This window comes from Scylla paramamosain, chromosome 34 (assembly GCF_035594125.1).
Source record: "Scylla paramamosain isolate STU-SP2022 chromosome 34, ASM3559412v1, whole genome shotgun sequence".
Classification (NCBI taxonomy): Eukaryota; Metazoa; Arthropoda; class Malacostraca; order Decapoda; family Portunidae; genus Scylla; species Scylla paramamosain.
In genome coordinates this window covers 10,934,102-10,958,028 of record NC_087184.1, presented here as the reverse complement: position 1 = coordinate 10,958,028, position 23,927 = coordinate 10,934,102, and the positions used below count along the sequence as shown (strand labels likewise).

The following is a 23,927-nucleotide window of genomic DNA, read 5'->3' as shown; positions in this document are numbered from 1 at the left end:
TGCATTAAGACCATTTTAATTAACTTGTCACCAGAAACTTCAATATTATTTCTCTCCCCCCCCCCCAGTACCTTCGCATTGGGGCATCCTGCACTGCCCTGCCTCACCCTGCCTGCTGCTGCTGCCCTTCAGTGACCCCAGTGTCTGTATGTGTGTGTGTGTGTGTGTGTGTGTGTGTGTGTGTGTGTGTGTGTGTGTGTGTGCATGCATGCATGCATGAATGAACCTCACAGACTTGAGCAGCTTGGTGTACACAGACTGGCTGGAGGTGTACATGTCAGATTCACACACACATACACACACACACACACACACACACACACTACTTGTAAGACTCACTAGGATGATCTGAAGTAAAACATCTATTACCTCAGCTTGAAAATATAGTAACCGTAGCAATTTTTTTGTTGTTTTCCCGAGCTTATTTGTTGAGATGGCTTATTATCATGTCTCAATCAGTCTCGTCTATAAATAACTGCTAATTATGGCTCTATGTGTCATTTTGCAGTGATGGATGAGGTTTTGTAAGGGTTTTCTAGTCAATGTGTTAACCTGCTGATGATGATGATGATGATATATGTACTAGGAGGGTCTATGTGAGTGCTTCAGCCCCTCACTCCATCAGGCACTGTGTTGGTTACCTTACAGGAGCTGTGTTTGTAAATGTTTCAGTGTTTTATCTCACTTAACATGGTCTTGTGGATGTTGGTGGGGTTCTCAAGAGTGTTTTTCATGTTCTTGTGATTGTTTGATATGAACTAGTGGAAAATGGCCTTTAACTTAGGTTTTTCAAGGATTTTCATGGTTCTAGTGAGAGTTTAGCAGGCTGTAATGGAAGTTGTTGTTTTTTTTTTTTTCAAAGGTGTTTTTCATGATTCCTGTAATAGCTTGACAGGAAGCTTGAAGTGGAAGAGACTTTTAAGAGTGGATAATTTTTGATGAGTCTTGTGATAGTTTAACAAGATCTAATAAAAGTGAAGTTTTCAAGGGTGGATTTTTTTTTTTTTTTTTATAACTGATAGTTTAGTAGGTTTAAATGAATGATATCAAGGTTTTCATGATTTTAATGATGGCTTAATTGGCTGTAATGAAAGGTGTTAAGGTTTTCAAGAGTGTTTGGGTGTTTTTATGAATCTTGTGATAGGTTAGCAGGCTCTAATAGAAAAAAAATGGAAGCTTTCATGGGTGTTTTTTATGGTTCCAATGATAGTTTTGCAGGATCTCGTGTAAATGATTGGGCTTTTAAGGGTGTTTTCATGGTTCCAGTGATAGTTTTACAGGCTCTAGTGGGGAAAAAAAAATGGGGTTTTCAAAGGTGTTTTCATGGTTTAGCAGGCTCTTGTGGAAACAGTTGGGAATTTTTCAGGGGTGTTTTCATGATTCTAGTGATAGTTTGAAAAAAAATACATACACCATGAATAAGAAGAAACATCCACGAGAACCCAAACAACATCTATGTGATCCGTAAAAGAAAAAAAAAAAAAAAAAAAGTTGTGATTGGAGACTAAAGCACTTCAAAACACAGCTCCAAAACACACAGTCCCTCATTACACTTAAGATTCCGCCTCTCATCTTCCTTAGCGAGTGACTTATAAAGCTTAGAGTGCACCATGAGACTTAAAGTGGCTGGCGATCTTTCTTGTCTCTCTCATGTTTCTCTCTCTTGTGTTTACTGGTTCATTTTCCTACCCCTTCCCCTGGTGTCCCATTTTCTATGTTCCTGGCTTAGTGAGAGGGCAAGCAGACAGTATTATATAGTGTGTGTGTGTGTGTGTGTGTGTGTGTGTGTGTGTGTGTGTGTGTGTGTGTGTGTGTAGATGATATTCCAAAACAAGAGCAATAAGTATTAATAATTCTTCAGTATTTTGTGTGTATGAGAGAGAGAGAGAGAGAGAGAGAGAGAGAGAGAGAGAGAGAGAGAGAGAACACTATTGCTGCTTCATCTATTAGTATCAACATATATACATACATACATACATATATTATACATAAATGAATGCGTGATATATTCATGTAGGTGTGTATTGTGACTTTCCCACGTATGTGTGTGTGTGTATACATGTTTTTGTATGTACATGAGTGATAGATGCATTTGTATTTGTAGTTACCCAGAGAGGAAAGAAAAAAATAATCACCACACAACTTAGTACCAATGTGGGAAGTGAACTGAAATTAGAGGCATATTATTTTAGAGCATTTTATATGAGAGACATTTAAACAACTTCACCATTTTTGTAACTATAGACATTTAGCAGTGAATCAATTACTATGATATTGTAGTGTATCATAGCAACTCTCTTGTCTGCTCCCTGGCCCTCACACAGCAGTACTCAATGACTGAAAGAAAATATATTCCCTCTCTTGTTTAAAAAGGTCCATTTCAGCAAAGACGAAGTGAAATGACTCTTGAACATGTTTTACTTTAGTTTAACATAATGAATGAAGAAATTTATTGTTCATATATTCCCTCTCATAGTCATTTAGAGGCAAAACCTAAATGAACTGTCTAAATATTCTCTCATCAACTTTAAAAGGTCCATTTCAGCAAAGACTTGAAGTGAAATGACTGTAATACACAGTTACTTTAGTTTAACATATGAGAGAGAGAAGCAAATCATCTATATATTCCTTCTCATAGACACTGAGAGGCAAAAACTAAATGACTGTAGCATATGACTCACAAATCAGACTATTAGTACTTTGCATGAGTTCCCACATATCAAGTAGCAGAAGCAGACCTTTCCAGACACAGGCATATCAGACCAGACACATCTCAAGGGAGGGATAAATGAACAAAGCAGGTTTTCTACTCTGCCACTTTTATCACCAATGCAGGATTGACTGAAGACTTCTTTGCATCAACATATCAAAAAAAAACGTTCAAAATTTTCATACCCATATCAGGAAAGTGAAGGAAGGAAGGGAGCAAGGCAGCCCCACCTCCTCACATATCACAGTCACTGATATAAAAATCAACATTATTTACACACACACTGACCCCAGAGTTTTGTCCCTTGGTGTTCAAACCCACGATAGCAGTATGGATCAACTGTTTACCACGTTATACATCCATGCATTCATATTCCCCATGTATGTGAGGAGTGCTGACTCGTATCCCAACACGAATTATTGTACGATAGACAATGTATATCTGTAAGTGTTTTTAGCGGCGGTGACGACGGCCTCTGTATATACTAAACACAAACCAGGGCTTCCCAATGTTCGTTATCGATGATGTTCGCTCCAGCGCTCAGCTTAGGAATTACTACATAAGTGTCATACCACAGCACATATAACAAGGTCAGTGTTTTGTACACACCACATCCTTATTTATTTGTGGCCAAAAGAATGCTAGTCATACGTATCTGTAGAAATTTTATACCGCTTGTAACCTTTAATTTTTCGTTACATTTCGTCGTTCCCTGTTCCTCTCTTCCCGACCGTTCCTCCAGCCTCACGAACCAAATGTTTAGGGAGTTAAGGATCTCCTGAACCTCACATAGGCTTGGCAGATCCCCAGATGAGCCCAACATTGCATAGAGACCCTGAACATTTGGCAAGTGACATCGGAGGTGAATGATAATGTTTGCTGGTGACCACAATGCCTCAATAAGTCCTGATTCCTCTTATCTGAGTAAAGGGACGCAGTGCTATAGACCATTAGATAATAATCTTTAATCTAGAAACTTGTACTGACTTGTATCAACTTGTACTGATGATGCCCAAGGAGGAGTGTAGTGTAAGTGTAGATGAATTTATACTATGGTGAGTGTGTCGGAACGCTGCCTGTGTAAATACAAACCCTGGACCCTTGTAGGAACACCAGCGAGTGATGCTTAGATTAGCTAATGTCATCTCAGGAATAACCAGAAGAAAAGACAAAGAAATTGTAGCTGGAAGAAAAGTTAAAATTAGTGTCTTTTGAACCTTGTCTCTCCCTGAATCCTTTTCCTTCACTTTCTTCCTTCCTTTCTTGCTTACCATTTCTCTTCTTTCATCCCTTCTTCTCCTAACTAAAAAGATGAGAATAAGAAAAATGGTGAAATGGATGAATATTTGTAGTGATATCTGGCTCTCTCATCCTTTCTTGTATCTGTAAAGAAAAGGTGAAAAAAGAAGAAAAGCTTGTAAATTGTAACTTTCTCATTTTCTTTCTGTACCTTCTCCTTTAGTCCTCTCTTCCCTATACTAATTTGTCCTTCCCTCCTTCCTTCCTTCCTTCCTTCATTCCTTCCTTCCTTCCCCACTTTTCTTCCTTTAGCCTCATTATTTTACCTTCCTTTCCTCCTTTCCTTCCCTCTTTTCCTCCCTTTCACTTCAATGTTTTCCTTTCTTCTTTCCTTCCCAGCTTCCTCCCTTTCTTTCCCTCTTTTCCTTCCTTTCACCTCATTGTCTCCCTCCTTCCTTTTTTCCTTCCTTCCCTTCTCTCTTTTCCATCTTTTCACCTAAATATTTACCCTCTTTCCCTCCCTCTTTATTTCCTTTTGTTCTTTCCTTTTCCTCATCTTCCCCTCCTTCCTTCCCTCCTTATCTCCCTTTTACCCAGCATTTCATCCTTTTCACCTTTCCACTCCTTCCTCTTTTTCCTCCATTCAGCCTCATCCCTTCCTGTCCTTTCTTTCCTCGTGGTGAGCCTCTGGTCTTCTGGCGTGGTGAACGAGTCTCTAAGAATCACAGTGGCCTTCAGGCAAAAGTTATGTCCCCTTAGCAGCCTGGCGCTCCTCAATACTGGTGGTGGCTGTCTTGATATTCGTCGTCATCCTCTTCCTCCTCCTCCTCCTCCTCCTCCTCCTCCTCCTCCTCCTCCTCTTTTTCCTTGAATCAAATGTCTTAATGTGCAGTCTTTGTGTGCTTTGTCACATTACTATTATTACTTGTGCTTCAGTGAGGAGGGTGTGTGTGTGTGTGTGTGTGTGTGTGTGTGTGTGTGTGTGTGTGTGTGTGTGTGTGTGTGTGTGTGTGTGTGTGTGTGTCCTAATATTTGTCATCTTTCTCCTCCTCCTCCTCCTCCTCCTTTTTCTTTTTCCAATGTGCAGCCTTTATGTAGTTCAGCAAGGAGGGTGTGTGTGTGTGTGTGTGTGTGTGTGTGTGTGTGTGTGTGTGTGTGTGTGTGTGTGTGTGTTTACCTGTTTGTATTTTTACACCATTGAATCATCAAGCTTGTCTTTTAATACCAAACTGCATACATAATATCACATTTCTCCTTAAACTTATGTATGTTGATTGCACTCATCACTTCTTTGGGTGTGTATGTGTGCGTGTATGTGTGTGTGAGTGCGTATGTGTGTGGGTGCGCTTGAGTGGATCTCCCAGAAGCAGCTATTAATATTTCAAACACCTCACATAAAAAAAAATCTAGTTTCCCATCTGTTAAAATCCTAGTTTTCCGTCAGTCAAAACCCAACACGGCTTCATTTTCCAAATTTCACACTCCCAATCCAGTCAGTCAGTCCAGTTTAGCACATCTATCATACACTATTTTTCTTCCCACACAGTTCCATCTCCCTAATATCCCACAGGACATAACACCCAGTCACTCCAGCTAGCATATACTGTACTATTTCCCTTAAAACTCAGTGAACCCCAAGAGAGCAACCTATACTGTGTGGCTGGCCCTGCATAGCTCATCTGTGTTTGATTTAGTTAGTCCCTGGGAGCATATCTAAAGAGTGCTGTGGCCTTTACCCCCACTCTGCCACCAGGGGGAGCCGCAAGCCACCACACAGGAGCCAGAATAGGAATCGTGGCTCTAGAGGTGAGAGGTTGTGTTGGTGGTCCTTCCTCTCCCTCCTTCAGTGTGTGGTTCCGGCCCTCTGGTGGTGAAGTGCTGTAAATAGAACTGTTAGGTATTTGTATCATCCAAAATACTACTACCAGCTCTCTCCATATCATCTTCCTATACTGTACTACATCCCTGTGTCTCTCCTCCCTTCCATAGCCCCCCTTGAGTGTAAGCATTGCCCGTATTGTACTAAGATGTATCTCTTAAGGTGTGGTATGTTACTCTAAGCAGCCCAGGACACTTGCAAAAGAAATGTTAATATACAGTTGTAAGTTTAAGCTTGTCATGTCCACTTGCTAACGCGGAAAAACGTCGGATTAGACAAAACAAGCAGGTTTTTTTTTCCCCTGTTAGATGTGAGGCTGTACAGTTGTGTGTTCCCTTTGGACAGAGGTTCAGTCAGTCCCTCACCTGCCCTTGCTTGTCCTGGCCACCTCATTTTCGAGTTCCCACGGGTGTCTTGCCTCACCTCACTGACAGGATACACACACATTCAAGGCAGTTAACTGAAAATACACCCTAGAGGAAAAATATTATCTTCATGTAATAGAGATGAAGGAATTGTTCAAGTTTCCACTTTTCTATAAGTTTCTAGTCAGTGTACAGGGAAAGTAACTTACAAGAGGAAAATAAGTAACTGAAAAAAATCTCACTTCAAAAACATTTTCACTTGTTGGTCTTTTTGGTGAGTTTGCATTGACTGAACAATGAAGGAGAGAGGCACATAGGCAGGCTTCATCTGAGAGTGTGTTGTGGCAGTGTAGTGTTGCTTCTCCATTGCCTTGAGCCTCCCTGCACCAGTCACCAGATGCTGCTGTCCATACCAGTGTTCCAGGGGTCATTTCCTGCCTGAAGCTCATGGGAAAGTCAGCAGTCAGGGATGGAAACACACACAGCTTGGGATGTAACACTTACTGATCATAACTGACATTTAGAAATAGAAATGCCAAAAATGCAAGTAATGAATAATGAAAAAGATATATACTTAATGAAAAAATTTGAATTGCAGTTAATCATAATTTATGAATATTCAATTTACAAACAAATATCAAGTAACATAACCCACATGTGAATCTAAATATAACTTAGTCATGAATCATAAAGCACAATTATTCATTTCTAAGTGACACCATCGGCTGCAGGGAGGGAGGGAGGGAGGGAAAGAGGGACAGGCACTGGTGACATGAGGCAGGTAGGCACCACACAACGCAGTCATCTGATGTCAAGTACCCAGCTGCACTCCTCTCTGCTGCTTGGTGTTGCCCCTCATCATGAAGTCCTTTGCCGTTTAGAATGTCACATCATGTTTAGACAGTCAGCAGATGGGAGGACTTGAGACTGAGAGGAAATGAAGCAGTGGAAGTGGATGCAGCAGTTTGGTTGACTTTTAACCATGCCAGTGTGTTACTTCAGTGCTGCTTGTTGGGGTTTCCAGTCATAAAGTGATGAGTAAACAAGTCATATTCAATCCTTCACCTTGAACTGCATGAACTGAGGACTTGCTCTGGCCAGATTTTGTAATTAGTTGAAAAAAAAATTAGGGCAAACTTTTGAAGGAAGAAAAGTTATGGATCTATTGAATTTTTACATAATTTGTGGATCTGTCCAATACTGTGGGATTGTGAATACTGTTTAGCATTATATATATATACACCCCAACCCTCCCCACCTTGTAAAAATATAAATGACTTTATGTACATAGTGTAAATGTATATAATATAACAAAATATACATAATATGAAGCTGATTACCTACTAATACATAATGTGATATATGTATGTGGTCAGCCGGTGCCATTTTGATGTACTTAGTAGAACAAAAACATGAAAAATTAATATATTTAATACAGAAAAAATATCAATACTGAGAAGTAATTTTTTCTCAGCAATAAAAAAAACTCAAAGAATCATGAAAAAAAAAGATAAATAAATAAAAGAATACATTATTAGGTGCTGAGGATAATAATGACAATGACTTTGGTGATTGATTATAATGACTGGCTGACATAGGCATGGACATTTTAGGCCTAAGCAGCCATCTTCTATGCCTATTAACCGAGAAAAAACATGACCAACCAATAAGAGAAAAAAAAAACTTGAAGACACATAAAATAAGAACTACAATTTAAAAAAAAGAAAACCTTGGCAAGCTTGATAAATATTGAGAGAAAATGAGGAAAATAACTATGATTTATATATAACAAGGGAAAATATAATCAAGATAAATACTGAGAAAATTTAGAAAAAAATATGAAGAAAATGTAATAGGAAACTTTTTTTTTTAGCATCTTAGGTCACCCACGCTGATGACCTGCCCTCAATTAGGGTCAAGCTAAAGGGGTACAGGATGGTTTGCTGACCTTACTTGAGACCTCCTCCCCCCTTTACCCCCCACAACGACCCCTCCCCTTCAAGTAATCTTAATTATTCTTAGATCCTAATAGAAAATAAGTTCTTTTTGAGTTTTAGCCCAAGATGTGCCTCTATAAATAATACATGACTATTTGATGTATTGATTTCTGTCTCTCACGCTGTCTCATTATTATTATTATTATTATTATTATATTATTATTATTATTATTATTGTTGTCACGATTGTTTATTATCTATTATTGTTATTTTTTTTTTCTTTCATTCTAAGACTTTTAGTTTTTTTTTCTATATGTTTCTTTATCGTCCGCTTTTCATCTTCCCTCTCCCTCTCTTAATTATTGTGTTTTTCATGTGTGTAGGTCGAGTGCTCCTATTTATCTATTTATTTGTGAACGAGTAAAGCAAGGAAAAAAATATAAGAATTGTTATTCTCTTCCCTTTTCTTTTTTTTTTTCCTTCCTTAATTCCGTTTCTGCATTTTCTTTTCTTGCTTCCTTCCTTTCATCCTTGTTTCTTTCTGCATTTCTTTCGGATAGGTATGTTTCAAATCTCTCTCTCTCTCTCTCTCTCTCTCTCTCTCTCTCTCTCTCTCTCTCTCTCTCTCTCTCTCTCTCTCTCTCTCTCTCTCTCTCTCTCGTACATAATGTACCACTCGCCCAATGCTTATTTCTGATTTAGCACCGACCTTCACACTGGAATTACAACATAAGTATATATGAAAAAAAAAGATATGTGAACTCAACTTACCATGGATTTTTTCACCTTTTCATGTTTGATAAAAGATTATATATGTAAACTGTGATCTTTGTATGATCAGTAAAACGTTTGTTATAGTTAAAAATGGCGTGTTTTTTCTTCTCCTCTGAAACCTTATTTAGGGATGGTAGTAGTAGTAGTAGTAGTAGTAGTAGTAGGGTTTTTTTTTTTTTTTTGTCGGGAAGCTTTTATTTTATTATTTTTATTCGTCTATTTATCTATTGCTTTTTTTGTCCGAGGTGTTCTTGATACACGAATTGTTGTTGTTGTTGTTGTTGTTGTTGTTATTATTATTATTATTATCATTAGTAGTAGTAGTAGTAGCAGTAGCAGTAGTAGTAGTGACCATCGTATTATTATTATTAGTAGTAGTAATAGCAGCAGTAGTCCATGTATGGAGTATGCTTCACATGTCTGGGGGGGTTCCACTCTTACCGCTCTTCTAGACGGTGGAATCAAAAGCTTTTCGTCTCATCAACTTCTCTCCTCTGACTGACTGTGTTCAGCCTCTCTCATCGCCGCAATGTTGCATCTCTAGCTGTCTTCTACCGCTATTTTCATGCTAACTGCTCTTCTGATCTTGCTAACTGCATGCCTCCCCTCCTCCCGCGGCCTCGCTGCACAATTTCTTTCTCTCACCCCTATTCTGTCCACCTTTCTAATGCAAGAGTTAACCAGTATTCTCAATCATTCATCCCTTTCTCTGGTAAACTCTGGAACTCCCTGGCTGCCTCTGTATTTTCACCTTCCTATGACTTGATTTCCTTCAAGAGGGAGGTTTCAAGACAACCTTCAATTTTCTTACTACCGCTTTGAACCCTGTTTGGGGACTGGCATCTCAGTGGACTTTTTTTAATTTTTTTTTTATTGGATTTTTGTTGCCCTTGGCCGGTGTTCCCTCTACAAAAAAAAAAAAAAAAAATAGTAGTAATAGCAGCAGCAGTAGTAGTAGTAGTAGTGCCCACTATTTTAATAATTTAAGTACGTATAAGTAGTAAGATAACCCAGCAGTTGGTAGTACATATAGCACATTGTGTGGTCATATATATAATAACAGAAGTAATGATTAGTTATGACACTATTCACAAATAGGAGTTACAAGTGTCTAGCAGTTATTGAAAGTAATGGCCATAGCAGGAAGCTAACCGCATAATAACTGGTCATAACTACACAAGTGTTAATCAGAAAGGACACGTGACTAGCATTTTATTCTCCTCTTTATTCATTTCCTTAAACTTCTGAACAATAAAAAAAAAAACCCCACAAGCTTGTATAACAGTAAAGCTTGGATCAATAAAGAGAGGCACTATATTTTTTGTTTGCGGTGCAGCAGTTCTTGTTAAGAGCAGTGCATTATTATTACATTACTAACGAGAATAGTGAGCCTCTACTGACGCCCCATAACTTTCCCCTGTGATTGGCGGGGCTCGGGGTTGCGTCACGTATTTGCACCTCGTGATTGGGGAAAGGATCGGTTGCGTCATATGTTTTCATTCCGTGATTGGTCGGAGGAGTGCAGCAGTAGCATGAGAGAGATCGCTGAGCTAAGCATTTTTTTTCATGTTAATTCTATAGACTTTTAACTACTATCTTTGTGTTTTTATTAATTTTTCCTATTAGTATTATATATCTTGTTTAGTTATAATGCTAGTGCGTGAAAATAAGTAGCTATGAAAGTACACTTAATCTTTACTTTTACATTTTTACTAGTTTTTCTTATAAACAAAGTTTAATTTGTTTATTTTTGTGTTAATAGGTGGAAATAAGTAATGATAAACGTAAACTTGACTTCAAGGAAAAAAAGAATAGTTAGTTCCGCGGTCTCTTCCTGCTTCAGTGTAAACAAAGATGGCAGATTTCGATGCCATCAACACAATCGAGAGAGATGACGAAGACAATTCCTCCTCATCCCTGGAGTCCTACACGCAGACGCCCGAGCCAGTCATCATTAGAGGCGCGGGCAACATCACAGTGTAAGTACAAGCAAATAAGACATATATTAACGCTTCAGTAGACACGAGAAGTCGAGTGTCATTGTTGTCCTCCGCCTTAATCTGATGAGGAAGCAACACTGCCTCTATTACCAAGGATAGGGAGGCCAGATGATGATGGAAACAGTACTTACTAACTTACAATTAACCTCTGCGACGGGTTAGACAGAAGAGAATATCGTAAGGCGTTATCTGGCGGCGTGTTTTCCATAGCTTTTCCTGCTTCTTTGTTGAGATAACTAACTTCCGGGAACAAAGGAAAAGATTGTAAGTGTGTAAAGGATTATGTTCCCAGTTGTGAGAAGGATAATTATGGTGTTGTATGCGCGCCACGCCCAGCTGGTGTGTGTGTGTGTGTGTGTGTATGTATGTATGTATGTATGTGCGTGTGTGTGTGTGGGCGGGCGGTGGTACAGCAGATGTTTGGTGCTGTGTGATGTAGTGTCGTGGTCTTGTGGTGTGTAGTGTCTCTGGTGTTTTCAAGGTCTTCTAGTACAGAATCTACCTTGACTTGATTACTGTGTAGCCAGATGGTGAATGACTGTACAGCGCCTTCACATTCACTTCATTCATACAAACTCCACAACTCGTCTTGACACTTTCTTCCCATACATACCTAAGTACCCACAGCTCAAAGGACATTCAGAACACGTGTGAGCAGCATCAGAACAACAGACTTCTTGCACAGTCCTTAGTATATTTCAAGACAATTATCCTCCAATTTTTTGACCATCATTTTTGACCCTGGTTGGGGACCGGCACCTCAGTGGACCTTTCTTTTCTTTCTTTCTTTTTTTTTTTTTATTATGTTGCTCTTGGTTTTGCTCCTAGAAAAATAAAATTAGAAAAGACACTGAAAATCTTGCTTATAAGACACTTGTTTTGCCACACCTATACTCCTGTGGTATTGTCTGTGACACAAACAATCACAGAAACATTAATACATTTGAGACCATAAAAAATTAAGCTGTAAGACATGTTAGGTGTTATTACAGACACACCATCTTGCTGGAACAGAACCTTGCTGCATCACCTTGCTGGAACAGGACACTTATGCACACCCACTGGCGGCAAGACAAGTACATAGAAAGCAGAAGAAGAAGCTCATCAGTTAAAATATTGTATCACTTACTCAGAAACTCATAGGGGTAATTATTCCTTGCAGTTGAAGAGTGAAAGGCAAGATTTAATTGATAATCTGATCCCATATTTCAGTGACAACAAGATGAATATATAGAATACATAGATATATTGTATCACATTGAGAAACTTGTAGAATGAGAGGCAAGATTTAATTAGTGATCTAACCCTCTACCTCAATGACAATAAGATGAATACATAAAATACATACATAGATAGAATATTGTGTCACTTCTTCAGAAACTTGTATGGGTGGTAATTCCTTTTAGTCGAAAGTGAAACCAAAAAAGTTCAGTGAAAGGAAAGGTTAAATTCACAACTTCACCATTTATTTTCAGATTCGGACTCAGCAATCGTTTTTGCCGTGACTTCCCAAGTGCTCTGACAGGGAGGTTAGCTCCCGAGGAGTTTGCCGGCTCAGTGGGGCGAGTCAACACTGTGCTGAGGAAGACGCTGCCCGTGTCTGCTCGCTGGCTCCTCTGTGGCTGCTGCTTCTGCCTGTGTACCTGCGGCTGCTCCCTCTGGCCGGTCATCTGCCTCAGTAAACGGGTGTGTCTCCTGTCTGTCTTTTTACAGGCAGGAATAGTGTCTTCAAGTTATTTTGTCTCAGTAAACACGTGTGTCTCCTTTCATTCTCAGTACAGGCATGTCTCTCTTTGTATAGGCAGGAATACAATGTTCATTATTTGCCTCAGTAAACAGATATCTCTCTCACTCTTAGTACAAGCAGGAATATGTTGTTCTTTAAGTTATTTGTCTCAGTAATTGGACATCTCCCTCACTCTTGGTACAGGCAGGAGTACATTGTTCATTAAGTCTCCCAGCCTGCTTTATGTGAATGTAAAGTTGTCCAGGCTTTTCATTATAGGTACTGGAGTGTGTTGTGGAAAAGGTGAAAGTTGTCCCAAGGTATATCTGCTCTGGTCTTTCATCTTGGGGATTTGGCTGATGCGAATGAGATAGATAGCAAAGGTGGTCATGATGGTACTTCAGCTGTCACCTGTTTAACTCTTTGATTGCTGACTATTCCTCAAACTTAATAAATTGGTCTTATTTAAGTTAACAGTAGAATTCCAAAAAATACCATTGACAACAAAAGGAGTTATAGAGTTACTGAATCTTTTTGGTGCCTGTAGTTTTATTTCAGGTCATTAGAATCATCTAGGGTCATGCAAACAAAGTAATGAGTAATCAGAGAGTTAATAAAGTGATGGTGGCAGTGAACAAAAGGGCAAGGTTTCATTTCTTTATGGTTTCATTATCTTATGGTACCTTTTTTCAGACGAGAAATGCAATAGAGAAGACTTTAGAAGCAGAGAACACCAATCTATACCACAAGCTTGGCCTTCACTGGAGACTCACCAGACAGAGATGTGATAATTCTTCCCTCATGGAGTATGTAAGTGACACCCTCACCTGACGACACCTGTGTGAGGGTTGTTCATTGCTGGTGCCTCTCTTTTTCAGTTATCAGTTCTATCAAAACATGTAGAATTATACTTTCTTAAAAAAATACTATAACCAAGGAATGATTTTAGATACCAACAATGTTATGAATGTTAATACTACCAAAAAGAAGTGAGCATCTTATGCTTGCAATAGTGAAGTAGAATGATAGTTTAACAAAAAAAGGATCTTAATAAAAAAGAAAACTATTTAAGTATTCAATATATGAAGCATAATAAATGAACTTTGCCATAATTTCTATCAAATATATTCTGCTTCATTCCATCTTGTTTTCATCTTCCCTAAAAATGATCACAACTAAGAGGGAAAGATTAAATTACTAAATATACACACCCTAACACTGAGAAGCAGCAGAGATCACCTCTGTCTCCCTCTGATGACATTCTGCCTCACCTCCCCTCCTCCCTGCACTCCGCCAGGTGTTGGTGATTGAGGTGATACCCAAAAAAGACATCCTGCGGCCGGACTGACGGAGCAGGGCAGCCTTGTACCCCCGGGCTGCTGGCCGCTGACGCCGGGACCCCCACCCCCCTCTCGGCTGGTCAGTGACGTGCAACTAAATTTTCTGACGGTCACACTGCTGTTGAAGAGAACTTTTTATCATCATTATTATTACTATTATTATCATTATTATTGTCTGCTTTAGCATTTATTTCATGCACATAGACATTGCATTTATACATGATCATATATACAACTTACACACACACACACACACACACACACACACACACACACACACACACACACACACACACACACACACACACACACACACACACACACACACACACACACACACACTCACAGAGAAGGAATATTACAAGTTTAACTCAATCATATATAAATACAAATAGGTAAATAAACACACACACACACACACACACACACACACACACACACACACACACACACACACACTCACTCATTCCCATGCTACCCTTGCTCTAGAGTAGCCAATCATACATAACATACATGTATATATATAAAAACAACAAACCATTACGTACGTATATGTATATGAAGATTCCGTTGCATATAGACTGTATCATACGACACGCCGCCACTTTGTACATAGAGACGCTGTGGAGTCAACACTACGAAGTATTTTTGATGAAGAAAAAAAAAAAATTAATCGAACATTGGGGTCTGTCTGTCTTGGGGTTCGTCATTGGGGTTTGTCATTTATTCCCAGGGGGGTGAGTCAAGTACAATACCCAACACCGTGCCACACTGGGAGGCTGCCACTGCTTCCCTCGGCTGCCTCCAGGGGTTCACCAGCCTTGTCTTGTGAGGTGCTGCTGTCACACACAATTGGTACCAGCTCAGTCTCCCCCGAAAACTTCCTGTTCCTGGATCACACTAAGATTAGTCGCCGTATTTTTGGACTGGGTTAGGTTAGGGTACATAAGGCTAAGGTAGGTCAGGGGAGGTTAGGTGCAGTTGAAATCCATGACATGACAAATGACTGTGTGTGTGTAGAATGTGTGGTGGAAATAGTGAATGATAGGTCGGATGTGTCTAAGTGAAGGAGTGAAGTGTGAGTGATTCAGGGGATTAGTGTACCCTAAGGTGGTCTGGCTGTGGACAGAGAATGACGGACAGATGAGTGAATGTACGAGTGTAAGAGAACAACTGCCGGTGAAATGAGAGGACAGAGAATGCCAGTGTGTGAGAGGAGAGAGTGAGAGATGTATGAGAGGGCTGGAGTGTGTGAGAAATGAATGCAAGGACAGAAATAAGTGGAGATTCTGTTGCAGTCATCCCACAGAGTTCTTTGGTGTCAGTTATAGATTGAAGCCTAACCTAACTTAACCTCACCCAGCCCAGTAGTAGGTGAAGTGGCTCATCTCCCTGTGATCCTTGTTCTCTCTCCCTCTCCCTCTCTCCCTCTGTATGTATCACATCACACACATATTGCAACACGGGTCAGTCACTGTAAATGCTTCATCACTCTTTTTTATTCACCGTAGGATGTATAAAAAGGTATAAAACAAGATAACGAGAGAAAGTGGTACTATATTTAGACAGGGGCAGTCAGTCAGGCCACTCATGAATCCTGTTAACCTTTTCTACCTGTGTCTATTAGTCGTGAAGTGACAGCGTGAGTGTCCGTCATGTGTGAGTGACTAGGGATGTGATTTTTGCTGCCCTTACCTGCCCCTCTTCCCTAAACACACTGAAAGGGTTGACATATCACCGTCTGTACATCTGTGTGTGTGTGCGTGTGTGTATGTGCGTTCCTTTACTACATGAATGAGTGTGTGTGTGTGATTGAGCAATTGTAACAGCCCCTGCCTTCCCCCTGGTCCCAACCTCACCTGCAACCAGCCGTACCACAGTGCATCCATCCCTCTCCTCTGAACCCTTCACACACTACACTGGTCGCACAAGGCACAGGGCAGGGCAACACCTCAACACTCAGGCTGCTGCACCCAAGAAAAATTACACTTGGAGAGAAAATAGAGGAGGTACATGTGACTATAGCTCATTTCTCAAGATTGTTGTGCTCAGGGGAATGTGAAATAGGAGTGAATAGAGGGAAAATAAAAGAACTAGATGAATTTAATGATCTTATACAGGACTGTAGCTCATTTCTCAAGACTGTTGTGCCCAGGAAAATGTGAAATAGGAGTGAATAGAGGGGTGTTGTGCCAGGGGAAATGTGAAATAGGAGTGAATAGAGGGAAAATAAAAGACCTACATGAATTTAGGTGTCTTGTACAGGATGACAGCTTCACACTTAAGACCCCTGCACCCAACACAAGATGAAATAAGACTGAATAAGGAGGAAATAGAGGTACATGAAGTTAAGTGTCTTGGACAGGACCATAGCTTACTCTTCAACACTGCTGTGCCCAGGAGAATGTACAATTAGATTGAATGGAATAAATAGATGAGGTTTATTAATGTAACCATATTAGACAGGACTGAAGTGCAGCCCCTTCAAACCATTACATCCCTGTATGAATGCCACCCCATGTAGGCTGAAAAAGAGAGAGAGAGAGGTGCCTTGCTATGAGGAGAGGCATGTAATTCTCAGTCTGCCTTGATGCAAAAGACATGTAGCTCCACTCATTATACAAAACAGGGCATGACTAACACTGGGGCCACAACACTGCTGGACCCCTGTACCACCACTGCACCAGTCCTTACCTTGAAGAACTGTGATAGGAAGAACTTGCTATAAAAGGTAAAGGAAGTGATCTACTCGTATTAGAGAAACTGTTGATTGGTTAATTTCTCTTTGTTGGATAATTATGTTTGAGGAATGTGTTGCAAGGATGTTGACTGACTGAATAATTGATGAAGGTCAGGACAACAGCAGGATTACGTAACATCAAATTAGAAAATGACTTGTGGGAGTTATACTGGTGAAGCTCTTGTGTAGGGAGAGTTTGTGACTGTGTGGTATGAAATGAAAGCAATTGACAGACTTACTGGTGCTTTGTTTGTGTAGTATGTGCTTGTGTCTATTGCATTTGTGTGTTTGGTTATCTGATGACTTCATAACATGGTGATTTCAAAGCAGAGAGGTTAATGTTAATGACCTGTTTGCCATTTGATGCTTTTGTGGTTTATAATTTTTAGAGTTTTACATTTTCTTCATCTGGGAAATACAAAATAGAAAATGTGATATGAGTCAACTTGCATTTGATATTTTAAGATGTACTGGAGTAGATTTCTTTTTTCATTTTTTTTTATGGAAAATAAAAAAAAAAGATAAAAACATAAGTTGCCCAGCATGTAATATTATGATGTGTGCATTTATTTCGTAGCTTCGATATTTACAAATTGCTGATGATGACATAATTACAAAAAGAAAAAAAAAAAAGAAAACAATTTTACATTAGTTCACTTGCATTTGCTGTTTTGAAGTCTGTACATAACTACTTTAAATCCTTCTGTGCTTATGATTTATTAACAGCATTTCGCAGGTATTGACGAACCATAGAAGTGTATCAGTAACAAGACTGTGATGTTCCATGTTACCAAACGCCTCTATTAGTGTCTCCCATTATGGCCGCACATCAATATTTTGTCTCACGGCTGCTTATCATAGTTTCTCATTCTTCGTGTAGTGAAAGGAAGGAAGTACAGGGTGAGGCATGAATGTGAGGATAAACTGCATTAAATATAAGCCACCCACACCTTAGCCTCTCATCCTTCCTCACCTTTTTCATGTTCCTCACTTTCTTTTATCTTCCTCTGTTTTTTTCTTCATGTTTCATCTCTTCCTTGCCTTTAATTTTCCTCTTTCTTATTTGTGTTGTTTTTATCTCTTCCTCATCCTATTTTGTCTTCCTCTGTTTCTTCTTTATATTGTTTTATTTCTTTCTTATCTTTCTTTGCTTCCTCATGTTATCTTCATATTTTCCCATTTTGTGTCTTGTTTTCTCTTTTTCTTTCTCATTTTTTTTTCATATCCTTTTCCTTTTATTTCTTACCTCCTCCCTCCTTCTCTTCCACATCTGTCTCTTTCCTTTCCTGTATACATCTACACTCACACATCTTTCCCTCTAATAATTTCTTTTTTACCTCATTCACTTTATTGTATTCCCTTTCTCTCCTCTTCTTCCTCATTTGTCACTGTTTCCTTACTTCCTGTCTTCCTTCTCTTCCTCTCGGTTTCCTTACCATCACCACCACCACTGTCGCCACCACCACCACCACCACCACCGTCACCACCACCACCACCACCACCACCACCACCACCACCGCTACTGCTACTGTTGTCACCTGTTAGTCGCCTTAATTACACTACACATCAGGTTAGCAAGTGATATGAATGTTTAATCTTCCCTCCCTCCCTCCCTCTCTCCCTCCATCCCTCCCTGTTTCTCTCTCTCTCTCTATCTCATACTTGTTTTTTCTTTCATTTTTCCCTATTCTTTCACTCTCCCTTTCTCTCTTTCTCTCTCATAGATGTTTTTTCTCCCTCAGTATCTTTCCCAGTTGTCTCATTTTCCATTGTTTTCCTCTTCACCTTTTTTTTAACTGGCTTTTCACACACAAGAGGCACATTGACAAAGGCCCTTTTTTTTTTTTTAGGATGTTTGTCATGAGTACATTTAAGATTCACATTTTTATCATTTCACTTTCATTTTCATATTTTATTTTCCTTTTTTTTTCTTTAGCTTTCTAGAATAAACTGGTGATATATTCTGATTATATTCATTATTTTTTGTTTACATAGCCTTTTTTGTTTTGTTTTTAGTTGTAGGTAGGTTAGGTAAGGTTTTTATTCAGTAAGGTCAGAAGAGTGGAAATATGTAAACAAAACAGGCAGTTGAGAAAAATGGGGAAATAATCACGTGTAGTTTTCATTTCGTCTTTCTTTCCTTGACGTCTTATTCCATTCTTCGTCATTGCCATTTCCACCTTCCGTCACATTCATCCACGTTTCTTCAGTTTGTTGTGGGCAAAACATAGAATAGATACGCTGGAAAGAAAGAGATCTAATATTTTATAACCGGAAAAAAATAGCAACATGTAATTCTTGTATTTAGTTCTCAGTAAGAGGAAGAAGTTTATTTAGTGAGTTTGTATGCTGAGAGGAAATTAATAGTCTTTTGAGCAATGTCTGTCTGTTAGAAAATACATCGTTGTTCTGTTATAGAGTGAAAGAGTGAGTATATAGGGGCAGTGGAGGGGCCTGAGTGAGGGGAGGAGAGGATGCTTGGGCTAGTGATGGGGGGAGGAGGGGAACAGGCACTCTAAGTAGTGATGTCAGATTCTACTAAATATTTCATACAGGAACAGTATCAGACAGTTTCCTTCACCTTTCACATCCCCTGTTTTTAATCTGCATGGAGCTCTTAATATAAACCAATCAGTTGCTATACATTAATTTATGTTCTGTAAAATGTGTCAAACAGAAGAGTAATATAAAAAAATTTCTCCACCTTTCACATCCCCAGTTCCTTTTAGTCCCTTAATATTAACCAGGCTACTACTCCACATTAATTTCTGCTCAATTTATAAACATGAAATTCACTTATCTTTGACATCACTGCTTGGGACAACTGTGCTGATCAATAGTCGAGTAACAAACGCACCTGCCTCTGCTGTGTGTTCCTTCAGTCTACACTCCTCTGATCTGCTGAGAATCATGTTTTGTAAGGTTGTAAGCCCATCAAAGGATGTTGGACTGAGGGAAAACAAAGCAGTGACGGAGAATGCTGCTTTAATTCTCCCCATGACTAGCCCACCCCTCAGTGACAGGCCGTGGACATGACCACTTGATTGATGCACTGTTCTCGCTGCCCTGGTCTGGTGCAACTGTGTGTAGTGTGCCAAGCTGATTCAGTCACAAGATTTGCTTACATTGTACACTCAGGGTCGGAGGCAGGGCAGCAGATGACACTCACTCTCACTGTGTTGAGTGTCTCCCAGCGTCGCAAGTCCCCTGGCTGGTGGGCATCTGTGATCAGGCTCTGTAAGAGTGTCATTGGGTTGGAGGACTTGCAGGTGAGGGAAGCATGCAGAACACAGTGGGAGTGAATGCCTTGGTGTCTTGACTTCTGGCCCCGACTGTACCTTTGAAATGCATGTCAAGTTCACAAATAAGATATATATACCTATATGCATATATAGATATATGTGTTTGTGTATAATATATATACATGTATACACTTGCATATACCTGTATATATATTATACACACAACAGTCTGTACTATGGGTTCTATATCCTAGTCATCCCAAGTGCTATTGAATAATATTGCCTTTAGACATTTTTTTACACTAGTTTATGCTTAAGTGCTGTGTTCACTGAGCACTGGATATCACCTTTCTTTGTGCACCTTCACTACTGTACCGTAAGACTGCTGTATCTCAAGTACCGCCGAGCACAAGAGGCTCCCAGGACGAGGGGGACCATTGCTGGCACAAAGACAAAGACGGCAGGAGTGTGTGTGTCTTAGTGGAGCCACCCCAGCCCCGCCCGGCCCGCCCCAGCCCCGCCCAGACTGTGTGGTGGTGCTGGTGCCATGCCTGGACCTCCACAGCACTCAGTCAACCCCAGGAGTGTGTCTGTCCTGAGGTAGCCAATGTTACTCATGATATTTCTAAATTTTAGGGACGGTAATCACCCCAGAGGCTCTTTTTGCTTCTCCTTGTGTACATGACTCATGTTTTTGTATTTGATTAGCTGTGAGTGTCTTGTTTTTGTCACTTGTTGTTTATGGCTATAGTTTATTTTTCTTTTTTTTTGTTGTTTTGTTGTAGCAGTGATGGTTGGGGAGAGTGTGAAGGAAGTGTGGGGTCACTGGCAGGGCATGGTGTCAAGAAGCTGCTGAGGAGAGAAAGGTGTGCAATGAGAAAAATGTGATGTTTGGGAAAGTCTTGGAATTTTATGTAGATATGAAGAAAAAATGTGCAATGTTTAAGAAAGTCTGACTTAAGGGAAATGTGTGCTTAGGAAGAAAAGTGTATTGAGGAAAATATAACCCATTGAAAAAAAAAGCCACATAGTATTTTGCTCTGAACTCAATATAAGAAAAAAAGTGCAATATGAAGGACAATCTACCAATGTATATAAAAAGTGTGCAGTTTTGAAGACAATCCGACACATAAGAAAGATATGTATTAAATATAAAAAAGAATACAAACAAGGACAATTTGGCCCCAAGGTGTGTAGGAGGATGAGTGCAGGAGTGCAGGTGTTACAACAGGTGCCTTCATGATTTAGGTAACCTAGCAAGTTAAGGAAGCAGAACAAGGCAGTGCATTATAAGTATCATAAATTTCCAGCTAACCCAAACTTTCCTCATCTATTTAGATAAAAAAAAAAAAGTCAGTGACAAGTATCAAGTATTCCAAGCTCAAAAGAGGATAAAATAAACCTAAAAAAAAACTACAAACACACTACTAATTGCTACTTAAGTGTGTGAGTGTTATGTTTATGTATGACACTGACACACACAAGAATTAGCAGTTACACAACATGCTGAGTGTATCATTTTGGAGAGGAAGACACCAGCCACGAGTGACTGAGTGCACCGTGTTCTGGCTCACTGAAAAACATGTTGTCAGCCCCCCCAAGTAACTGATTCCAATAGTGAAGCTGGTATTAAGCTGAACAACCCTCTTTAACCCCTTCACTGGTATATGGTAGATCTTTCCTTAGTCACTAACCACTCTGTGACATTTCTGCTTGTTCTATAGGTTCCTCATTGTACTGGCTAGAAATTGTCAGACATTTTCCTTTTCATCCCTCTCTTGTGATACCTTGTTTTCTTTATGACCTCCAGTCCTCTACATTTACAATAGTGCTGTATGACCACTGATACCTAATACACTTATATCTTTTGGTTGACATTACGTAGAAAGGTTTAATCTGTTGCTTTTAGTGGTGTGTACTGTCGCTTATCAAAGTGAAAGGGTTAAACTTGTGTTCATTTGTAGTGCATTATTTGGAGCATTTCTTTGAGGGAGTTGGTAGAGAAATCCATGCAAGGAAGTAATTGTTTGATGATGAGCTCAGCAATATTGTGGTGCATATAGTGTAGATGGTGACTGCCTGTGATCCCTCATTTATTTAGGATGTAGGAGCTCATCATGCTGAGTTTTAGAGCTAAAATTATCGTTGCTTTTTGAGTCCCCATTGGTGGAGCTGCCCTAACTTGCCCATCAGTCATCAGAACTTTGGCAAAGGGATGTTCACTGGAGACGCTTCAAGAATCTGTAAGGCAATGCTTCAGATTTCTGTGGAATGCTTCAAATCTGTCAGGCAGTGCTTCAAATTTCTGTGGAATGCTTCAGATCTGTCAGGCAGTGCTTCGAATTTCTGTGGAATGCTTCAAATCTGTCAGACAGTGCTTCAGATTTCTGTGGAATGCTTCAGATATGTCAGGCAATGCTTCAAACCTGCCAGGCAATACTTCAAATTTCTGTGAAGGAATGCTTCAAATCTGTCATGCAAGGCTTCAAACGCCAGGCAATGCTTCAAATTTGTATCTGGGGAACGCACTACAAACTAACGCAAATTATAAGAAGGAAACGCTGCTATTAATTCTGGCTTCATACTGGCTTGGGCTGAGTTACTATGAGTGCCAAGCCAGAGCCAGCCGTACCCCCACCCCCCAACTCAGTAGCATAAGACTAGTCACAGAGCGAGTTATGACTACAGTAAGTTGCCTCAAGGTCACAAGGACAGGAAGGGAAGAAGTTTGCCTCTACCATCACTGTAATTTGTAGCGCTTTGTTACTGAGAGCTTTATGTTTTAGGTGTTAATGATAGCCGAGTTATTTCTTGGTTACATTGATTATTATTTTATTTTTGTTTTTTTGTTTTGTTTGTATATTAGTGCGTGAGTTTCCTTAGTGACTTGGTGGTTTATTGTGTATAATATTTGTACTATTGTTTGTGTTTTCTTTTTAAAGCATTTACTAGACTGATTTACGGTCTCTCTCTCTCTCTCTCTCTCTCTCTCTCTCTCTCTCTCTCTCTCTCTCTCTCTCTCTCTCTCTCTCTCTCTCTCTCTCTCTCTCTCTCTCTCTCTCTCTCTCTCTCTCTCTCTGGTAGTTGCAAGACATTCATATTTTTAGTTCAGTGACGATTTGTTAAGAAAAGAATCTGATATTTTTATACATACAACTTTTAGCCTGTTTAAGCAATCCAGTTCTATGTTACTTAGTATGTTGATGCTCTTTTGTTTTTCTCTGGAGGTTTTACTGTTTGTCCTAAGAATCAGTGCAAATTATAGGCATTTCTTACATAAAAAAAACACCCTTAGAAGGTTGCCTAGATTACAAGAGATGTACAATTATATTAGGGACATAAAAAAAAAGGAAGTGTGATTGTATAGAGATTAATGAAATTACTTATTAACCTGTAAAGATAAAAACTGTTGTAGCATTTATTTTTCTAATTGGCCACAGTGTTAATTGGAGAGAGAATAATCACAATGATATAATACAACTAAACAAGACATCCCTGAATCGAGGTATATCTGTATATATATATATTATATGACTAGAGGATGTTGCTTTGTCATTTTTGTATTATAACAGGGAAGTATGTGAACCACAGTAGCCATTGAATAAAAATAATAATAATAAATTAGACATGTTCAAGTTATACCTCAAAATCCTCACGTTTTCTTTGACTCGTGAGCACGTGGAGGGGCGCAGGATCCAATATTATTTCTTGAGTTTTCTGTGGTTTTTATAGAAGTCAGCGCCTTCATAACGTGTGGGCGGTGAGGTGAGTTATTCAGGAAGGTGTGGTGACGGACAGCAGGAGGTATCATGTGTGAAAATGTCGTGAGGTTTTGAGATAAAATTGGTAGGAAACATTTCTTCAATTTCACAAGGCAGAGATGAAAGTTTGAAGTAATGAAGCTTTCTTATGGTATTCTATTTCTGGGCTGCTTTTGACTGGAACTTGTTGTGGCGTTAGATGATTATAATGTAT

At 39.5% G+C, this 23,927-nt stretch overlaps 2 protein-coding genes across 2 annotated transcripts in view; both read left to right on the top strand.

Moving 5' to 3' along the window:
• Positions 1-8,790, top strand: part of LOC135090161 (serine/arginine repetitive matrix protein 2-like) — a 143,105-nt gene extending 134,315 nt beyond the window's left edge. Inside the window, exon 9 of the mRNA XM_063986573.1 lies at positions 69-8,790. The gene's annotated coding sequence lies outside the window, so the exon portion shown is untranslated. The remainder of the gene's footprint in view (positions 1-68) is intronic.
• A 1,960-nt stretch (positions 8,791-10,750) lies between these two features.
• Positions 10,751-23,573, top strand: LOC135090160 (cysteine-rich hydrophobic domain-containing protein 2-like). Its single transcript, XM_063986572.1, has 4 exons — positions 10,751-10,883; positions 12,380-12,590; positions 13,324-13,440; positions 13,928-23,573. Exons 1-4 carry the CDS (start codon positions 10,759-10,761, stop codon positions 13,976-13,978), a joined length of 504 nt encoding a protein of 167 aa, XP_063842642.1. The 5' UTR covers positions 10,751-10,758; the 3' UTR covers positions 13,979-23,573.
• The last annotated feature ends 354 nt before the right edge of the window (positions 23,574-23,927 follow it).

Bases quoted from the DNA above. Each gene is read 5' to 3' on its own strand.
- LOC135090160 (XM_063986572.1), top strand. From the start codon at position 10,759: ATGGCAGATTTCGATGCCATCAACACAATCGAGAGAGATGACGAAGAC. The intron at 12,591-13,323 runs GTGTGTCTCCTG...ACCTTTTTTCAG, and splicing joins TCATCTGCCTCAGTAAACGG to ACGAGAAATGCAATAGAGAA. The intron at 13,441-13,927 runs GTAAGTGACACC...GCACTCCGCCAG, and splicing joins ATTCTTCCCTCATGGAGTAT to GTGTTGGTGATTGAGGTGAT.